Below are 21,666 nucleotides of genomic sequence, written 5' to 3'. Positions count from 1 at the left end.
GCCAGGCTCTTCTCAGTGGCAAACAATGATAGGACAAGGGGAAATGGGTACAAACTGGAACACAAGAGGTTCCACTTAAACTTGAGAAGAAACTTCTTCTCAGTGAGGGTGACAGAACACTGGAACAGGCTGCCCAGGGAGGTTGTGGAGTCTCCTTCTCTGGAGACATTCAAAACCTGCCTGGACACGTTCCTGTGTAACCTTATCTAGGTGTTCCTGCTCCGGCAGGGGGACTGGACTAGATGATCTTTTGAGGTCCCTTCCAATCTCTAACATACTGTGATACTGTGAAAGCATCTTGCTACAGTCCTGCAACTCCCCTGGAAGCTTGTACTCAGGACTCTGTCTATCGTCCCTGAGGTCAACCCAGCTATAAAGCCATGTGCCCCTCAGGCACAAGTCAGAGGTAGGCAGACAGGGTGTTCTCCCCATGCTGCTCCAATGGGATGGGGTCTCTTAACCATCCTAGTCTAAGCTAACACATGAATTTTGCTCTCTTAACTTCCTGTTGGATGTTAAATTACTAGTTTTATCAAAACATTACTAGTTACATTTTGCTCTACAAATACCAATCTGCATACCAGACATTGCGCTGTAATTCTGAATGAGGTATGTGAAATGAAAAACTAACCTCAGATTAATGCATTAAAAGCTCTCTGACTAAATACAGTGACCACTTCAGGACTAAAAGCCTTCTACCCTCCTGCTTTAACATGCCCTCCAATGAAGCAAGATGAATGTACTTACCATGGGTACTGTTTACCAAACTGCAGCTGCAGAGCATGCAGGATCTTATCCTGTGTGTCAGCGTCACGAACATGAAGAACGTTTTCACCTAGATGACAAAAGTAGACATAATAGGACAGATCAGATCCTCAAACTACAGTATGGGATAAGAACTGCTTTAGAATTTAAGAACTATTTTTATTTCTGCTGAGCAGGGAAGAAGACTGCAGTTAGATCAACATGGCTTTTCATTAGTTACATGCCTCCCCTAGCTCCCAGAGAAACCATGGTGACACCTATGACACACTGTCATGTATTACAACACAGCAGAGTAGAATATTAGCCTTCAACACAATTCTATTATTAAATTAAAAACACACAAATAAAAACAGGGTAACTGGCTATTTGTGTCATATCTGTGAAATATCACAATACAGTCACTTCTTGAAGTGGTGAAAAATTCACAATCTTAATACACGTCACACATCAAACTAGCTATAAGGCAAAACAATTAGCTGCCTATTCTGCTAAACGGAATCCAACGCAGATGGGTACGTATTTTAGCGTGTCTGTAGACAAAAGCCTCATTATCTTAGGTAAAACACACACTAGCACTAGCATACAGGAGTAGCCAGTGAAGTTTTAAAATGGGTCAAAACTTATGCTGCACTGATACTGTGAGATGGCCTTTCTCAAGCATTCACTTGACTTTATCCTGTGAAAGAAAAAAACTCAGAACCATGAGGAAATTAAAGTCATCAAGCAAAGAGGTACCTGTTTCTCTCCCTGTCTGACGTGTCCCCAGGTTGATGACAGGTGTACCAAATGCTCCCACTTCTCTGACACCACAACTGCTGTTACCAATCATACAACCAGCATGAGCAACCAACTGAATGAACTGGTCAAATGGGACATGCTTTACTGCCCGAAAGTTGGGATGATGTTCAATGCCCTTCTTCCTCATCACCCGAACCATCTCTTTGCTTCCTACAGAAAAACAAGAGGTAGAATGAATGATTCAAGTTCTATCTTTAACTGATAAAAGTCCGAACATGCAAAGGAGCTCGCAGCAGTTCATGGAGTTACCAGCTTTCATTTGTTTTTGTTCTCCTTTTATCCTCACAGTGTACATTGCGGAGTTGGGCATGTAAGCCCAGGTTAGATCCCAAAATACACTGCAAAAATCTGTTTGTGGTTTTTAGTTAAGAGGCACTAATATTGCTCCTACATGGTTTCCGTTCATCTTCCTACCCACATTGAAAAGATGCAACATGCTTCAGCAGTGTGAAGATGGAGGTGCAGCAGATGCATATGTGATGCTGAGACTATCAGCTATTTCCATTTGGCTGGAAATTCAGGAATAAAAGCACTCCAGAAGAACCAACACATGCTTTAAAAACAATCTATGTCCCTCTGTTGTGAAGGTATTTTACTCACCTGCATCCACATTAGGGAACAGAATAAGCGTTCTCTTGTTGAAGGAGATGAGTGCATCTAGTGTCAGCTCAAACATTTTTAAGGAATGTTTAATATCTGTGGTTACAGGATGTTGCAGAGCAACTATATAATCTCTGGTTTTGACATCTTCACCTGTCCAAATGGAGTCCAAGAAAAGTTTTTTTAATTGGCACAGAACAGCAGGAAGAACTGTAGACATACTTTTGAAACTACTGCTGTGAAATCCTAATCAGTCAAGGCACTGAATGGGATATCTAGCACAAACTTTAATCCTACAGTAGAACTCAACAGGGTAACAGGAGGATCTAGCTTGGTATTTGCCTCTCTAAGCAAGTCTCGAACTTTAGAGACCACTACCTAAACCCCAACAAACTCTTTAACTTGCAGGTTGACATCTGAAGTTCTGCAAGACTGTAACAGGATCAACAGCCTGTTCTCACATCAGTGATAATCTGGAATAACATGAAACCCCTGAAGCTGCTCAGGTTTTCTGTCTGTTGTCCATCCTCAATCAAAGACTCCATCCCCATTGTTTTAAAAAAGTCGGTCATACTTGATTTAGTATATTTGATAAAAACGTTTATCTGAAAAATATTCACCTACTGATCTAAGAACATTCCAGCTTCCAACTACACAGGTTAATGTGCCGTACAGGCGACTTTTTTGTTAATGATAAAACACATAACCCTGCTGTCCACAGCAATTTAAAGTCAGTGAAGCATGAAAAGCATTTGGCACATGTCCTGTTGCAGTACATTCATCGAAAGAATGTTTGTAATATAAATTCACCTTGATTTTTTTTAATTAGCCCTTAACAGCTTTGATTCTACTTAAATACATCCTTTATATCAAAATAATGGTTCATACAAGACTATTTAAGGACTACAGCACCCTGGGAGAGGTGGTTAAGGGCTCTGGAGCTCAGATTGTCTTTCCGTCTATTCTCCAGGACACAGGGGAGGACCTAAAAAAAGCTAGGAGGATTAGCCAGGTTAATAAATGGTTAAAAGGGTGGTGTCACAGTCAGGGATTTGGGCGTCTTGAACATGGAACCCAAGTTTGTAGGCCAAGTCTAGCAGGGGCTGGTGGAGCTGGTCCGATACAAGAAGGGGAAGAGCAGTTTTGGTAGGAGGCTTGCCAGACTGGTCAAGGAGGCTTTAAACTAGATGTGTTGGGGGAGGGGGGCATCACTCCATCCCAACACTCCCAGTCAGTTGCCAGCACCTATAATAAATGCTCGGAGCAATGCAGAGATATTCTGGCTGCTCCAGCCAATGAGCTGGCTTCATTTGGAGCTCGGCTCAGATGCCTCTGTACAAATGCCCGTAGCATGGGGAACAAACAAGAGGAATTAGAGATGTGTGCTCGTCTACGGGACTATGATATTATAGGCATCACAGAAACATGGTGGGACGGCTCCTGTGACTGGAGTGTTTGAATGGAAGGTTACAGACTCTTTAGAAAAGACAGGCCTGGCAGGCGCGGAGGGGGAGTTGCCCTTTATGTTTGGGATAGGCTGGAGAGTATGGATGTCTGTCTGGGGACTGGTGAGCAGTTGATAGAGAGCTTGTGGGTCAGGGTTAAAGGGAAAACAGCGATGGGAGACATTACTGTGGGGATATGTTATAGACCCCCTGATCAAGAGGAATCTGCAGATGAAGCACGCTACAGGCAGATAGGAAAAGCCTCACGCTCAAAGGCCCTTGTTCTCATGGGTGACTTCAACCACCCTGACATCTGTTGGAATGACGGTACGGCCTGGCACAAGCAATCCAGGAAGTTCCTCTATTGTGTGGAAGAAAACTTCCTTCTGCAAGTAATAGAGGAACTGACAAGCAGAAGTGCCATGCTTGACCTTGTGCTCACCAACAGGGAAGGGCTCATTGGAAACGTGGGTCTGCAGGGCAGCCTTGAATGCAGCGACCACGAGACGGTTGAATTTCAGATCCTCAGGACAGTGAGAAGAGTGTGCAGCAAGCTCACTGCCCTAAACTTCAAAAGGAAGTTTAGTAAGGTTCCATGGGATATAGCCCTAGAGGGCAAGGGGGCTCAAGACTCTTGGTTGGTCTTCAAAGATCACCTGATACAAGCTCAGGAGTGTTGCATCCCAACCAGAAGGAAGTGCAGCAGGAGGGCCAGGAGACCTCCTTGGATGGATAAGGAGCTCCTGAGGAAAATTCAAATGAAAAAATAATTTTATACAAAGCGGAAGCAAGGACAGGCGGCCTGGGATGAGTACAAGGATGTTGTCCAGGAAGCTAGAGACCAGGTTAGGAAAGCTAAGGCCTAGTTAGAATTAAACTTGGCTAGGGATATTAAGGATAACAAGAAGGGATTCTACAGGTACATAGCAAATAAAAAACAGATTAGGGAGAACGTAGGCCCCCTCAGGAAGCTCTCAGGTGAACTAGCTACGCAGGATTTGGAGAAGGCTGACGTTCTGAATGACTTCTTTGCCTCAGTCTTCTCTAGCAAAGGCTCTGACCGCACCACCCAAGTCTTGGAAGGCAGATGCAGGGACTGTGAGAATGAAGACCTTGGGCCCACTGTAGGAGAGGTATTGGTTCGAGACCATCTTAAAAATCTGAACGTGCACAAGTCCATGGGTCCTGATGAAATCCATCCATGAGTCCTGAAGGAGCTGGCAAATGAAGATGCTAAGCCGCTGACCATCATATTTGAAAAATCATGGCAGTCAGGTGAAGTTTCCAACGACTGGAAAAAGGGAAATATAACCCCCATTTTCAAGAAGGGGAAAATGGATGACCCAGGGAATTACAGACCAGTCAGTCTCACCTCTGTGCCTGGCAAAATCTTGGAGCAGATTTTCCTGGAAAGCATGCTAAGGCACATGAAAAACAACAAGGTGCTTGGTGACAGCCACCGTGGCTTCACTAAGGGAAATCCTGCCTGACCAATTTGGTGGCCTTCTATGATGGGGCTACAGAAGTGATGGACAGGAGTAGAGCAGTTGATGTCACCTACCTGGATTTGTGTAAAGCGTTCGACACTGTCCCACACAACATTCTTGTTTCTAAATTGGAGAAACATCAATTTGATGGATGGACCACTCGGTGGATAAAGAACTGGCTGGATGGCCGCACACAAATTGTTGTGGTCAATGGCTCGATGTCCAGCTGGAGACCAGTAACGAGTGGTGTCCCTCAGGAATCGGTGTTGGAACCAGTCTTGTTTAACATCTTTCTCGCTGACATAGACAAATGGATTGAGTGTGCCCTCAGCAAGCTTGCTGATTACACCAAGCTGTGTGGTTCGGTTGATACGCTGGAGGGAAGGAATGCCATCCAGAGGGACCTCAACATGCTTGTGAGGTGGGCTGATGCCAACCTCATGAAGTTTAACCATGCCAAGTGCAAGATCCTACACCTGGGTCGGAGCAATCTCAGGCACAGCTACCGGCTGGGCAGAGAAGAGATTCAGAGCAGCCCTGCGGAGAAGGACTTGGGGGTGCTGGTCGATGAGAAAATGAACATGAGCCAGCAGTGTGTGCTTGCAGCCCAGAAAGCCAACCGTATCCTGGGCTGCATCAAAAGGAGAGTGACCAGCAGGTCAAAGGAGGTGATCCTGCCCCTCTACTCTGCTCTTGTGAGACCTCACTTGGAGTATTGTGTTCAGTTCTGGTGTCCTCAACAAAAAAAGGACATGGATCTGTTGGAACAAGTCCAGAGGAGGGCCACGGGAATGATCAGCACCTCCCATTCAAAGATCGGCTAAGAAAGTTGGGGCTGTTCAGCCTGGAGAAGAGAAGGCTGCGTGGAGACCTCATAGCAGCCTTCCAGTATCTGAAGGGGGACTACAGGGATGCTGGGGATGGACTCTTCATTAGGGACTGTAGTCACAGGACAAGGGGTAATCGGTTAAAACTTGAACAAGGGAAGTTTAGATTGGATATAAGGAGCAAATTCTTTCCTGTTAGGGTGGTGAGGCACTGGACTGGGTTGCCCAGGGAGGTTGTGAATGCTCCATCCCTGGCAGTGTTCAAGGCCAGGCTGAACGAGGCCTTGGGTGATATGGTTTAGAGCAAGGTGTCCGTGCCCATGGCAGTGGGGTTGGAACTAGATGATCTTAAGGTCCTTTCCAACCCTAACTATTCTATGATTCCATGATTCCATTTTAAATTGTTCAGCTCAGAGAAATAACCGATTTAAGGAATTGTATTTTTTGATGTGGCAGAAGGACCAGATGTGTTTACCAGAACAGATTTGTAGCTTTCTAGGTATAGACAGTAAAACACAGAACAAGTGAAAATGTATAAAGAAACAAAGAAATACTAGAAACTATTAATAAATACACTGTTTTTTTGAGAAGCATCAGGTTGGTGTTTGATATTTAACTCCAATTAAGCAAACTTGAATTTCCTATCAAAAAGTCTCTTTTTCCCTGTACTTTTCTTAAGAGCCACTGGTCAGCAAGCTCATAACCTAGTTACTGAGTTTGTCTGGTGTTGAAAGTCATATGAAAAACATTAGAAGTAGTATGCTCACCCAGCCACATACGTATAACACTCATGTAGTCCTTGTTTTTTGCAGAGAGAAGCTTATCATATGAGGGACAGCCTGCTAAAAGGATGCGGTCATGGTCTTCACACATGGCTATCAAATGCTGCTCTGCACTTCTTGTACAGCACACGTGGTAGTGGGCCAGTTTGGTTATAGCATGTCTAATCGAGTCATCAATAGTCCCACTGACTTCTCCACCTTCAATGTGAAGAATGCGAATATTCATCAGGGCTGCAGATGTGGCCAGGGCCAAAGCATCAAATCTATCCCCATGAACAATCATGATGTCAGGCTTCAGGCGGTTCAGGACATCTGGTAACTTGACTAATGCAAGCCCCACTGACTCCACCATTGCTGCCTCATCCTCCCCTCTCACAATGGTGTGCAGTCGTGTATGGATATCGAAGTCATCTTGTTCAATCATACGATAGGTATTACTGAAGGGAAAGGAAAGGGGTTAGAGTAAATAAAATTTGGGTTTACAGCAACACAGTTTGACAAAGTAAGTGTGTATTATAGTTCTACTGGGTTTGAACAAAGGCCCACTTACAGCATCTCCTTCACTTGAGATAACTTTTTTAAGATTTTAACAGAATGTTAAAATATGGACATATATGAGTATGTTCCCTTATATTCCAAGCATAAGGATTTTCTAGACACCCTTAAGCAGAAGCTTTGATGAATGTGTTCATATATCAAACTCTTTGTTTATGTGTTTTCAGAGCCTTTCAGATAATAGATTTCATCTTCAGTTAGACACGTTTTCAACTTCCCAATGAGAACTTCTGGCACTTCATAAGATTTCCTTTCAATAAAGGTGTGTTGACTCCTGAGCAGTGTATTGACTTTGCTGGACAAATATATAAATCCCAACAGATGCTATGCAAAGGTGAGGCCTGTATGTTCAAGGAAGACATCCTGCAGCTAGCATCCATTTTTCAGATTCTGTATTTCAGATATATGAAGACTTGTATACTCACACACTTAAGCAATCACTGCACAGAGGCCTTAAGTTCAAAGGAAACAGGCTTTAAAATGAAAGGGAAAAGGTTTTCCACACATACTACTAGCTTCATTTCATAGTGATAAAATTAAAACATTCCTTGAATACTATGAATTGTTATGAAGTGCCAAAATTTCCCATTGGAAAGTCCACAATACATCTTCAACTGAAGATGTGCAAAATATTTCTAAAAATTCAACGATGCTGATATGCTGCCAGTCTTATCCCGAAGTCTGATTGCAAAGTAAGCATTTTCCAATCTATACCACTTACTGGTAAATGTAGCCTGAGCAAAACCAACCAAACTACCGCACCACCATCAACAATTCGCATGCTGTTCCTTCTGCCTCTTCCCCAGCAAACACAGGGATATTCATTAGGAATGTGGGAAGTCCTTCCAAAGGAAGGGATCTGGACCAAGACGTTCCATCCTCCCAGGCAGGTGATCCAACTGCCTACTTGGTGTTATGGAAAAGACCCTAAACTCTCCTGCAAAACCCTACCTAATATATCTATCAGTTATTCATTTTGTCAGAAAGAGACAACCACCCTTTCCTTTCTCCACAATCCTAGAAGTAAGAACTAAAAATATTCCTCTGGGATATGGAATATGTAAGTACTTTCTTTAATGCAAAAAAGAGCTGCAACTTAAAATGACTGAAGGTTATCTTTTCCCTGTGAAAATTAAGAACTGTAGCACATCTTCATTCGATAATCATCAGACTCTCAGGGATATCTGCGTAAGCTGGGTTTCTCAATTCAACTAGTCTGTGATCCTGGTGAAGATCTCAATTACAGCATTTACAAAAAATTTTCTAAACCAAGATTGGCAAAAAAAAAAAAAAAGAAAAAAAAAAAACAAAAAAAACCCCAAACCATAAATATGCTATCTCAGAAGGAGCTGCAAAATTAAATAAAATCTGAAAAAAAAAAAATTCGCTGTGTACATTAGTAACAACAAGGACTTTGTTACCTAATGTTCATTATGTTATCGCTGACATCCCAGAAACAGATCAGCAGAGATGGAGAAATGCACCTTACCCATAATCATCAATCAGATGGGAACCAAGCACCACAACATCGAGCTCAAAGAACTGTGGTTCTGCCTTAATACCAAACATAATGGGAGCCAACTTGGAATAATCTGCACGGTTGCAAGTTGCAACACAAACACGAAGTTTGTGGTTGTTTCCATTCTTCTCCATGACTTCTTTTTGTTTCTGCTTTGAAAGGTTCTTGAAGTACACTTCCTGAAATGATATGGAAAAAAACCCTTCCAAACAAACAGAAAAAAAAGGAATAATAATCCTTATAGTAATTGAATGGTATACTTCATGAACAGCATACACAAGTGCAGACCAGTATAGTGGGCACACACTAACTCATCCACTGATAACAGGCAGCTGATATCTTGGAATATTAGAAGATTTTAGAAAAGGGCAGATTTATTTATTATAGTTCAAACTCACTTAATTTGAACACCTCTCTTTCTAGAAATAATATATAAAAATTTTATATAAACCAAACTTAAGTACTGTGAAAGTTCAACTGCAATTAAATAGTAAAATGACTTTTCCCTGTCCAGATGGAAACTTCTGTATAAATGGGAAAATTCTTGATGTCTTAGTAAATGAAAGAAAAAAATGAAAAATCTAATATTCCAAAACCACAGAATGGGACAAACTGCTAAAGAGACATCCATTGACAGGCTGTGTGAACAGAAAGTTTTTTCCTGAGTCAGTTTATGTTAAACATGCTTTGGTGAGGTGAAGTGGGTGAACCATTGACTTATGAATCCTTCCATACTGTTTTGGAAGCCAAAGTACGTCAAGATATTCAGTAATACAGTATCAGGTCACATTAAGGCCACAACTTCTGTAAACAAGTAGACAAATAATGATTAGCATCAGGCAATTTGGAGGCTACTAAACAAAACCAAAAAGTTTTCTGACAACTGAAATGCCACACAAACTCAGCATTTTCACAAGCAACATCAACAGCTACTGTAACAAGATATTTTCTATAATCCAGTTTTACAGCTTGCTTAGTCTCTGATTATGTAATAATTTTAAATGCTCACCTATCCTCCATTTACCATTTTGCCTTGTTCTTATTGTATAGGTTAGTGGGTTTTCTTTTTTGTTTTCATTTAGTAATTGGAAAAAAAAACACACAGAGAAAAAGAAAAGCCCATTGAAAAATGATACAGTAATTAACTCCCCAAAATAACATGAATTTCCTTTCCCTGATAAAAAGAAACTACTGAGGTGGTAGCAGAGGTTGTCAGACCAGCCATTTATAAGGTTTTTGTTGTTCTCCTTCTGAAAATAACTATTTTAAGTAAGCACAATCCTTTCAGTATGAAATCTAATGCTACATCAGATTTTTACTCCAGCTCAACGAACAAGGACTGCTCATCTCTGAGCAGCATCACTCTCTGTGCTGGTTCAGATCACTAAGGAAGCTCTTTCTGAGCAGCTGCTATGCAGGTGTGACAATACTGACATCCAATTTCATGCTCTTTGTGCATTACATTTGTATTTTATTCATAATTATTTTTAAGAAAGGCTATTGTGACATCCCACTCTTAACTTATAAAATCCAACAACTTTTCAAAGATTTCCCTATTTTTAACATTCATTAGGTTTTATCACACAAAATGTTTTGGTGGAAAGTAATGCTAGGGTGGTCAAGAATCTATCCCAACTTATCAAAGGTTTGCTTCTGATTTTGGTCAGTTCATATGCATGTGAAGCATCTCTACATCTACCTCCAAAATTGCCACTAGCAGCTGTAATTAAATGTGATCTGTGCGGCCAGGAAGATGTGTGATCCAGCAGTTCAGTTCTGGTACATCTCTAGTTGTGGTGAACCATGATATTTTTTCATTTTTTTAACCTACGATTTTAGGAGACAGTATTTTTTCTGGATTTGGAATGAGGGTTCTAGAATTATAGACACTGCTTGAAGAGCAAGGAGGACAGAAAATTTGCACTTCTTAAAAACCTGCTTTGCATGAATTAAAAGATAACTGCTTTGTCAGACAAGAAGTGATGGTTCTAGCTCAGGTAAGTAACTTGGAGTGAGCAGACTCTGGGTAAGTTCATTTTGCTACTCCCTTATCCTGTGCCCAACTGACAGTTGCTCGCTAGTTTCTGTATGTCGGATGATACACTGAGTTTGATTTACACAGCCTTCTCTTGTCTAGGATTGTCCTGTTCCCAGGTCCACCTCTTCATCTTGCTGGGACTGGTACTCTTCAGCAGAAAGGAGGAGAAGTAAGACAGTTCTCTACAAAAGACTACTTGAGATAATTAATCTCTACTTGGTTTGGCCTACTGCTCTTCCATATTCCATCTTAAAGCTTTTAGACTACTAGAGTTTAAGGACTTTTTAAGGCTGGGAAATTCTGCATCAGATTTTACAGCAACCAAGTAGCTACTATTTTTATTGGCAGTCTCAAATGCATGGAAAACTCCATTAGTGTTTCACCAACAAAGGATATCACCCGTATATTCCACGCTGACATTTCCAAAGTGCTGATTTTCAAAACCAGAGAGCTCCTCTTTTACAGTCTGTACACTCTGTATATGCCTGTGTGTCTGCGGTGTCATTTATGGTTATCATATGCTTTGGTGTGTGGTTTGCATGTAGATGATTCTGCCTAAAACTCTTCCCACATCTGTACTAGGGAGAACTAGTACTAGTGTAAGTATTCACGCCTTCACGCCACCCTTGGAACCATTACTTCTGTATCAACTTCATACACACACATCAGGGCCTGTTCTGGCAATCGACCATAAACAAAACCAGGTCTTTCAACACATCTGTATGAGAGGCAAAAGGACTCTCACCATCACTCTGTGCACATGCTATCCCATGGTGAGGCAAGAAACTCTTCCCATCATTTCCCCCCAGGAACGGGATGAATGTTTTCACCACACATCATTCCCCATGTGGTACAGGAGATCAACCCCTCTATATAAAGACATTTACTACCCAAGTGTAGGGTCTGCTGTTGTGAACTTCCTTTACTCACACAACTGCAACAGACCATTCCTGCTCCACACCCACAATACAAACTAGAAACACCCCTGCATGGAAAACACTCCCTCCATGAAACATACCTCTGTGTGTCTACCCATCTGCAGGGTCATTTCCTCTACAAGCCTGTTAAATCACAGGATCACAGACTGGTTTGGGCTGGAAGGAACCTTAAAGCTCATCCAGTTCCAGCACCTGCCACGGGCAGGGACACCTTCCACTACAGCAGGTTGCTCCAACCCTGTCCAACCTGGCCTTGAACACTGCCAGGGACAAGGAAGCCACAGATTCTCTGGGCAACCTGTGCCAAGGCCTCATTACCCTCACAGGGAAGAAATTCTGCCAAGAGCTCATCTCAATCTCCCCTCTGTCAGGTTAAAGCAATTCCCCCTTGTCCTGTCCCTACAGGCACTTGTCCAAAGCCCCTCTCCATGCTTCTTGTAGCCCCTTTATGCAGTGGGAGCTGCTCTAAGGTCTCCCCTTAAGGAGCCTTCTCTTCTCCAGGCTGAACCAGCCCAGCTCTCTCAGCCTGTCTCCAGAGCAGAGCTGCTCCAGCCCTCACAGCATCTCTGTGCCTTCCTCTGGACTCTCTCCAACAGCTCCACGTCTCTGTTGTGTTGTTGCCTCAGAGCTGGACGAAGGACTGCAGGGGGGTTCATCCCAGAGTGCATCAGAGTGGAAGAATCCCTCCTTCATCTTGCTGCTTATGCTCTGGGGTTGCAGCTCAGCACACGTGACACAGGGTTCTGAGCTGAAGCGCACATTGCAGGTCATGGGGAGCTTCTCCTCACCCAACACCCCCAAGTCCTTCTCCTCAGGGCTGCTCCATCCATTCCCTCCCCCAGCTTGAGTTTGTGCTTGGGACTGCTACGACCCAGGCAGCACCTTGCACCTGGCCTTGTGAAACTATATTTGGTTAGCATGCTCCCACCTCTCGCGCCCGCCCCCCGCCCCGCAATCCCAGCCCCTCAGCGGTGTGCTCACAAGAAGCTCCCCGACCCTTCAGCGGCTGCGCTCCTCCGCTAGGGCTTCACCCCTCCGGCCCACCCGGCGCATGCGCCCCATCTCCTCCCCCCCCCCCCCCCTTCCTGCCCTCCCTCCCCCTCCCCCCCTTTCCGCTCGGTGACGCGGCACCCGCGGCTCAGCAGCGCTACTCCCCCTCCCCCGCTGTTACCCTCTGGCCGCCCGGACACCCCGAGCGGCCCGGCGTGACGTGGCCTGGGCCTCTCTTCTCTTGTCTTATCCTGTTCCTCTCCGCTCCGCGGTCACCGAGCCCCTTGCCGAGTCCGCAGCAGCGGCGCTGGATCCCAGCACATCAAATGAGAGCTGGCGCGCAGGCCCCGTCCCGCCCCCGAGCCGCTGAGGGCCGGGCCCTGCTGAAGAGCTGGCGAACCCCAGGTCTGCGAGCGGCTCCGAGGTTCAGAACGAGGAAGCGTATCTCAGACTAGGACAGGCTGCCGTTGCCGGTCTAAATACGGAATAATCATAATGCCTCTGGACTGGGCACTAATGAGGCTGCACCTCCATATCCCGTGTTCAGTTCTGGTCCCTCACTGCAAGAGAGACATCGAGGTGCTGGAGCAGGTCCAGAGAAAGGCAACAAAGCTGGTGAAGGGCCTGGGGCACAACTGTGATGAGGAACAGCTGAGGGAACTGGGGGTGTTCAGTCTGGAGAAGGCTCAGGGGGCACTTCATTGATCTCTACAACTGCCTGAAAGGAGGATGGAGCCAGGAGGGGGGGTGGGCTCTTCTCCCAAGGAAGAAGTGACAAGAAGAGAGGAAACTGCCTCAAACTGCACCAGGGGAGGTTCAGACTGGATATTAGGAACAATTTCTTCCCCAGAAGGGTCATGAAGTATTGGAACAGGCTGCCCAGGGCAGTGGTGGGATCACCAACCCTGGAAGTGTTCATAAACTGTAGATGGGTCCTTTGTGGAATGTTTAGTGGTGTCCTTGGCAGTGCTGGCATAACTGGATTTGATGATCTTACAGGTCTTCCCAACCTAGCCGATTCTATGATTCAATACCCAAGGCACTGTGTGTATCAGCAGCAACCCATGCCCACTGTATTTTACTATGGAAGCACCTATAAATAAAGGTGGCTGGTGCACACAATCACAGCAAAATGATAATTATTCACCCATTTCCACCTTCTGGTTGATCTCATTTTCGTGTGGCTGAAACGTGACTGTCCAGCGTGGTAGGGCCATCTGCCCTAACAATCATGTGCCACACTCAGATGTTTGGTACCTGACACAGCTTTTCAGTCCAAATCGTATCTTTATTCATTCATAAAATAATGAGGTGTCTCAAATCGCTTCTGCTTTCACCCTCTACTTTTCAGAAAACATTAACCTGAATAGTGACTCCTGTTTCTCACACACGTAGAAGAAACTAGATGTAAGGAATGTGCATGATGCCAGGAATGGGTCCCATCTCAGTACACATAAAGCACTGAATCATGGAAGGGTTACAAGGAGGCTCAGAAAGTGCAATGAAGTCTGAATAGGTAAGGATTTAAAATCCCTATTTTCACAATTTGTGTGGAAGTCCAGGGGTGTGGAGTATGTGAGTGGTGGAAACGCCTTGCAACCCTAGGGGTTGGACTAGGTGATCTCCAAAGGTCCCTTCCAACCCAGATCACTCTATGAACTGCGAATGGTTGCATTCCTGGCCTTTACTGGTGAGAAAAACTTGATGTTTCTAGCACTTACGAATATTTGTTTAGAAAGCCTTTGAGGAACAAATACCACTAAAAAACACACACACACATATATATATAAAACAGGAACTATGGCAATGTAATTTTAAAAGTAAATTAAAAAAAAAAAAAACACAAACCAAAACCCAAAACTTTTAAGACCTGCTCTTGGGAATTTAAAATTCTGAATTTACTGTTGCCCAAGTGAGACAGAAATAACATGGTGACGTTTGGAAAGTCCTTAGACAGCTGTGGTCCAGTGAGTCAGGTCCTGACATCCTCAAGGGTTTTGAGAACATAGCAGCACACCCACATCTCCTATTAGCAGGGATCTTCAGTTGAAATGCTCACCAGTGGTAGTAATAGAAACTTTAAGGCACCTTAGGTTCAATTCATATTCCACTCATTGTTCCCTTCATCACTAGATTCCCTTTATGTATATTGCACGTTGCTTAAAAACCTGTGCATGTTCTGGAGATGTCACTATTAAGTAAGTTGGCACTATCTCCTGTAAATGCTTTTGGTTTATGATAAGTTCAGCAATTAATCTACAGCAGCTTTCACTGAAACAAAATGCTGAGGAAGAGCCTGAATCAAGTTTGTGCATGAGTGTATGAAAGTGTACATATTCACAAATTCTGAATTATACTAGTACTTACATAGTTACGACATTGAGAGCTAATTACTCTTACAAAACCAGTGCATTTTGTGATGTGTTTTCCCCACAAATGTTGTAATGGTGTTTTGCAACACAAGCTACAGAACAAGGGTGAAAGTTTATGCTCCTTTGGGGTTATTTCTCCCCCACAGACCTCACATAGTACATGTATAGGATGAAATCTATCTTGTGTTACTGAGCTGGGCCCCAAGTCATCTCTACAGCAGAGAGAAAATGCTATCCAGAAAAATGAAATGGGAAGAGAAGCCTCATTCATAATGTAGTGACAAGACAAGGTGGAATGGCTTTAGTCTGACAGAGGGGAGATTGAGATGAAGTCTGAGGAAGAAGTTCTTTCCCCTGTGAGGGTGGTGAGGCACTGACACAGGTTGCCCAGAGCAGCTGTGGCTGCCCCATCCCTTGCAGTGTTCAAGGCCAAGTTGGATGGGGCTTGGAGCAACCTGGTCTAGTGGAAGTCATCCCTGCCCATGGCACAGGTTGGAACTCAATGAGCTTTAAGGTTCCTTTCAACCCAAACCAGTCTGTGATCCTGTGATTCTATGATAATCTGCCTGCTCCAGGCAGCCTTGCCCTTTGCTGCTCAAAATCTCTAATGACACTGTGAAGATTGGCACTGTGAAGATCAGATTGTTAACAGTTGGACTTGATGGTCTTAAAGGTCAATCAAATTGATTTCTAACCCAGTTGATTCTATGATTGATTCTGAGATGACCTCCTGTGCTTGCCAAGTCTTTAGGCAGTACTGGGGCTTGTTAGAGAAGGGTGTCATTATTCACATTAATCTATTAGTGACATGGTTTAATGACATGGCTTAGTGGTGGATGTGGCAGTCCAGGGGTAGAGGTTGGACTTGATGATCTTAAACTCTTTTCCAGCCTAGCTGATTCTATGATTGGCCTTCTCATCAAAAGCTATGCAGAAATGGTAACAGCCCTTCAGGGACTAAATGAACATTAACACACTTTTTAGAGAGGTCATGCTGCTTCAGATTTGAACAGAAGAACCAGGATCATCTGGTTTGGTTTGCTGCTGGCTCGAAGATCAGACTTTTTGGAAATCTATCCTGAAAGAGGTGAAAGGTGCTAAACTGTCTGACAGGGATTTGTCAGTGCATGACTAAATCCAGAGATGGATAGTGTAGACAGTGTCAGTAGCGCTGTGATCTTCTCCTCTGGGGCTAAGCACCATGTTACTTTTTCCCTCCTGAAAGCAAAGGGGTATATATTTTTAAAATCAACATCTCCATGAGCTGAGCTCTAATTCTTTCCTTGTCATTTACATCTGTTTTATTTATAAAAAACATAAATAGCTTCTGAGTGTAAGAAAGTGAAAACTTAGGCTAAGATTTTCAAAATCACAGAAGCATATGTCCATGTCAACTCTGTACTCTCCTGCCTAAAACGCTTGAAACTTGAATTTTAAAGGTATGGGTCACAGTGCTTTCAGAAGAGCAGGTACTTCTGACACAGCCAAACAACTTGTGGAGGTTGTGGCACAGCAATGCTGAGCTGCTGTGAATGCACTCCATTATGAAAATCTCTTGCAGGAAAAGACCAAGTAATGCATACTACATGATATAGGATAATATAAACATGCACACAGTAAGGAAAACATAACAAGATATCACCTTCCTGCATTTTCCTGTTTGTTCTTCCTGGTTAAAGCTACTGGGTGAGCTGTGCAGTTAATAGTAACTGTAAGCAACCACACCAGTGTGTTAGTGAGGCCAGTATCACATCACGGGCTTGTAGCTTTTATCTGATGTCTCAGAGGAAGGGAAGAGATTGAAGATAAGACAATGACATACATGCTAAGCAAAGGGAGATTCGGGTTTTTTTTCTTTCCTCAGCACAACATAGATCTCTCACATATTTAGAGCTGCCAACATTCTGTAACATGAAAAGCCTCTTTCTTACTGGAAAAATTGCATATGCCGGTCTGGTATATTACAATGTAATTTAATTTGTCTATATCCTATAAAATTTGAATCAAGTTATAGGCAGTTATAGGATGCAATAGAGGCACTGGATGAAAAACAACATTCTAGGGGCTTCCTTAGTTGAAGGTAGGGGGTGTGGGATAAGTGTGCATCTGAAACCCATGCAAAGCACTAGAAAGAGTGTTAGCTACCTCAATAGATTCATTCAATCTCTTAACAACTTAAGCCTTTATCTTATTTTCATCTGAAACCAAAACTTACCCACTCCATCTCTCTAAAAATAAAATAGTGGAACTGATCCCCTTTTTGCTGTCCTTATGATTCTCTCTGCTGTGTGATCTGTTTAATCCTTCAGAAGGGTCTGCTTTCTTTACTTGGATTAAAAGCTCTTAAGCACATGGTTTGTCTGTTACTTCTGAACTCCTTGTTCAGTCCTGCTGGAATAAATATGATTGCTCGTGCTGATGGCTCACATCAAATACCCATGGGGAATAGTACCCAAGCTGGCTTCAAAACCAGTTGGTCTTGGACAGTGATGGCAGTGTAGGCTGGGGCGATTCTTGTGGTGGAATTTTTCCTCCTGCTGTGTTGGTACCTGTACTGTGCACCTAAACCCCTTGATCAGCAGACAAGTTGTTCCATGGTTACTTGGAACAACTCAAGGTATGTTCAGACCGGGATGAATAGAGCTGCTGTATGTACTCAAGAGTATTTGGACAAATGCCACAAAGGGATCAGTTTGATTGGAAGCTGTCATCACTAGGAAAGACAATAGGTCAATTTGCCAAATCTAAGAGTCCAGATTCCGCTTCAGCTACAGGTGGGAGAGTTATTTGTTATGCAAACCTGGTCAAGGAAACCATGCAGAAGAAACAGCCAACTTGCTTGCAAATGCTGTCATACATGAAAGACCAGAAAACAAGTTCTGCTAAGCTTTCTCAGTTCTGCTCACTCTGGGCTTTTATCAGAGTCACAAGTTGTGTAGGTTTCTTTAAAGAGGCACGTTTGCAAGGCTGAGCTTAATTCTATCCAGCTTTCAGTGGAAGCTAAACCCTATGTTGTTCCTGCTTTGCTCTATAGTGTTATTACAGTTTTAAGGATGGAAGGCACCAAAATTACCACCTTCCAGGACTGCTGTGATTCTAACCTTGTGTTCTCCTCTGCCCCGTGCAGTCCTCCACCCTCATTCCAACACTCCTTCCAATGAGTGCAGAGAGACTGAGTGTAGATCGTATTACCTGTCCAGAGATGCACTGCTGTGTCTGTGGCTGTGCAGAGCCTTGCAAGCTCTTAACAAAGGTGCAAGAACTGTCCTTTGAGCAGGAAGTGCAACAGGCCAGAAGCTGAGAGAAAAGGAGGAGAGGAGCCAGAAATTATCATCTAATAAGACTGCCTGTTTTTTACACTTAAAATTGACATACAGTGTTGAAAAGGAAGCTAAATGGCTGGCAGTAATGAATACTGCATTAGACTTTTGCCTCATACTAAATACCTCCTCTGTTGCAAACAGATCTAGAAGTTCCTATTCGCACTTGTCTAACTCGTATCTCTTTTTTACATCTTTCCTATCCCTTCTGAGGCTCTGTGGCATCCTGCTTGCATGTGGCTGTTTTCAATGTGACTGTCATCTGATAAATATGTCAAATATTATGTCTTCACTGGTAATTCCTAATTTTAAGGGGTAGTAATGCTACTACATAATTACAAAAAAAAACCCAGCAAACCCAGCCAGCCCCGTGAGGCAGAGCTGTAATGACAGAACTAAAGAATGGTAACAGTAAACATGTATTTCCACCTTTTTTCCATATAATATGTTTTGTGTGTAGTCTGTGGATTTTTACTTCGGATGTTATATGAACAAAGACAAAAAAAAATGTGATGGAAGAAGAAAATGTGATTCTAAAGATGGTTACAGCACAAAGCATATAATCAGTTTACAGTTTCAAAGACAGATGAGGAAATTTTGAGTGACAGAGAATATAAAATAGGCAAGGAACTGTAGCTGTAGCATAGGTGTTCAATAAAACAAAAGGTGAATCTTCCTCTCTTGGGAGCTTGTGACACACTAGGTATCGTTACCTGAGTTATTCAAATGTCTTCTTTACTCATGTGACTTTCAGAGTACTCATAAATCTTAAACCATTACATGACTCTTACAATTTCCTGGAATAACTTCAGATTTTTTATCTCAAATGCCAGTCAAGAGCACAGTTTTTTCTGTATCAGGCATTACACAAAAGTCCATCTTTGCTTTTAATTCTGGGTCAGCAATAAAATGTCCTCATTTTTTATTTAGGGTATCCATAGTCCTTATTTTCATTACCAGCAACTTTTTTTTTTGTTGTTGTTGTTTTGGGGGGGTTTTATTTTGTTTTGTTTTGGTTTTTTTTCCCAAACAAGAAACAGAAGTGAAGGAAAAGTAAAAACAACCATGCAACTTTAATTTGCTACTGTTTCTAAAGAGCACGCAGAAAGCCTTCGACCACAAACCTTATGTAAATGGACAGGAAGCCAGGACCCTGTGAATGAAGAGCAAAGCTCTGGAGTGTAGGATCACACTTAGGAAAGAAAAAAAAAACCCAAACCAAGCATGTTAAATGGCCATTTACTTCCTCCTTCTTTTTGATACTTACCTAGAAAAAAACCACTCATGAAGACTGTCAGAGTCAGCTGTTATTATAACTTAACTTTCAGTGGTCTAATTTTCTCGGCTAGATTTGCCATCATAATCCTCTAATAAAGCTTTTATTTTAATAAAAGCGCAGAATTACATAGAAACAAAAGCAACTGCTAAAATATTCCCTGATTTTGCAGGAAGGACAACTCTCCCTACAAATGTTCTAAGTTTGGCACTCGTGGGCTATGCTGCGTCCTTCTGGAGAGACCATGCACAACCAGAAGAGCAGCAGTCTCTTCTCCCAAGGCCACCTATGTGCCAGGGTGTAGGAGGTCACCCAAAATCATGTAGTTACAGATCACTTTCTGACTAACGTGGCTGTTGAGGCAGTATTTCAGAATCACAGACATCACAGACCACTTTGGGTTGGAAAGGACCTTAAAGCTCACCCAGTTCCAACCCCTGCCATGGGCAGGGACACCTTCCACTAGACCAGGTTGCTCCAAGCTCTCTCCAGCCTGGCCTTGAACACTGCCAGGGATGGGGCAGCCACAGCTTCTCTGGACAACCTGTGCCAGGGCCTCACTACCCTCACAGGGAAGAACTGCCTAAGAGCTCATTTCAGTCTCCCCTCTGTCAGGTTAAAGCCATTCCCCTTTGTCTTGTCCCTACAGGCCTTTGTCAAAAGCCCCTTGAAAGGTTTCTTGTAGCCCCATTAGGCACTGGCAGGTGCTCTGAGGTCTCCCCTTAAGGAGCCTTCTCTTCTCCAGGCTGAACAAGCCCAGCTCTGTCAGCCTGTCTCCCTCACAGCATCTCTGTGGCCTCCTCTGGGCTCCAACAGCTTCAAGTCCCTCTTGCGTTGCTGCCCCAGAGCTGGATGGAGGACTACGGGGAGGGCGGGGGGCCGAGGGAGTGGTGTCCTCCTCAGAGCGCAGCAGAGGAGAAGAATCACCTCCCTTGACGTGCTGCTCATGCTCTGAGAGTGCAGCCCAGCACAGACACGGGGGGGAGGGGGTGGTAGTGGTGGTGGTGGTTCTGGGCTCAAGCACACATTAAGAGACCCTGACGAGAACACCCTCCAGTTAGCAGCCTAATAGGTCGAAACCCTGTCTCTCCCAGATACAGACAAGGAAGTCAGTGTGAAGGAATAAAGTGCTATGGAACACTAGCTCTCCATAGCTCACTATGGACTGAATAACAAGGACTTAGAGGGAACAGCCAGCCCCTAAGTTCCATTCTCTAGGGAGCTTCCCGATGTCCGGCACATCTTCCAGCACGGCTGCAGTCCCGTGCCCCGGGTAACAAACGGGGGCAAGGAGGCTCCCGCATCCCCGGCGTGGCGGCACGCCCGCTTATGGACCCGTTCCGATCTCCGTTACCGGTGACTTACGTGCGGGCCGCGAGAGAGCGGCTCCCTGCGTGGCGGCGCGTTGGTTCCCATGGTGAGCGGCGGGACCGCGGCACCGACCCCCTTTCCGGCGGCTCCTCCGTGGCCAGGCAGCAGCGGCACCGTAAGCGGGACCGGCGGACACGGCGGGGGCGCCTGCCCCGCCCCGCCCCGCCCCACGCAGCACGCACCGCCCCCTCTGCCAGCGCGGGGCAGGGGAGCGGAGAGTGGGTGGTTCGAGCCCCGGCTGAGGCGGGTGAGACCGAGGCGGCCCAAGTGGGGACCTAGAGGTAAGACCGCGATTCCGAAGGCCGTGACGGTGTCATAGAACCATCGAATCACAGAATCATCCGGATTGGAAAAGACCATTAATATCAAGACCAACCGTTCCCCAGCACTACCAAGGGCACCACTAAACCATGTCACTGAGGACCCATCTACACAGTTTGTGAACACTTCCAGGGGCGGTGATTCCACCCTTGCCGTGGGCAGCCTGTTCCAATGCCTGACCACTCTTTCGGCAATAAATAGCCCCTAATATTCAGTCTAAACCTCCCCTGGCACAGGTTGAGGCCATTTCCTCTTGTCCTAT

General features: G+C 44.3%; 1 protein-coding gene across 2 annotated transcripts in view; it reads right to left on the bottom strand.

The window, feature by feature from the left end:
• The window catches only part of GNE (glucosamine (UDP-N-acetyl)-2-epimerase/N-acetylmannosamine kinase), a 34,173-nt gene extending 13,005 nt beyond the window's left edge, over positions 1-21,168 (bottom strand). The window contains exons 1-6 of one of the 2 annotated variants that reach the window (XM_061364062.1): positions 21,078-21,168; positions 8,749-8,957; positions 6,690-7,141; positions 2,164-2,316; positions 1,501-1,713; positions 748-835 (exon numbers count right to left, since the gene is read on the bottom strand). In XM_061364062.1, coding sequence (XP_061220046.1) covers positions 748-835; positions 1,501-1,713; positions 2,164-2,316; positions 6,690-7,141; positions 8,749-8,957; positions 21,078-21,128 — 1,166 coding nt within the window. In that variant the 5' untranslated portion in view covers positions 21,129-21,168. Of the gene's footprint in view, positions 1-747; positions 836-1,500; positions 1,714-2,163; positions 2,317-6,689; positions 7,142-8,748; positions 8,958-9,787; positions 9,849-21,077 lie in introns of those variants that run through there. The other variant, XM_061364063.1, reaches the window with a different exon arrangement.
• Between the last annotated feature and the right edge of the window lie 498 nt (positions 21,169-21,666).

This window comes from Neopsephotus bourkii, unplaced genomic scaffold (genome assembly GCF_033783945.1).
Source record: "Neopsephotus bourkii isolate Nb327-2 ecotype Australia unplaced genomic scaffold, CSIRO-AGI_Nbou_v1 NB_1184, whole genome shotgun sequence".
Classification (NCBI taxonomy): domain Eukaryota; kingdom Metazoa; phylum Chordata; class Aves; order Psittaciformes; family Psittacidae; genus Neopsephotus; species Neopsephotus bourkii.
Note: the sequence above shows the minus strand (reverse complement) of the source record. Positions and strands in the feature narration are given on the sequence as shown.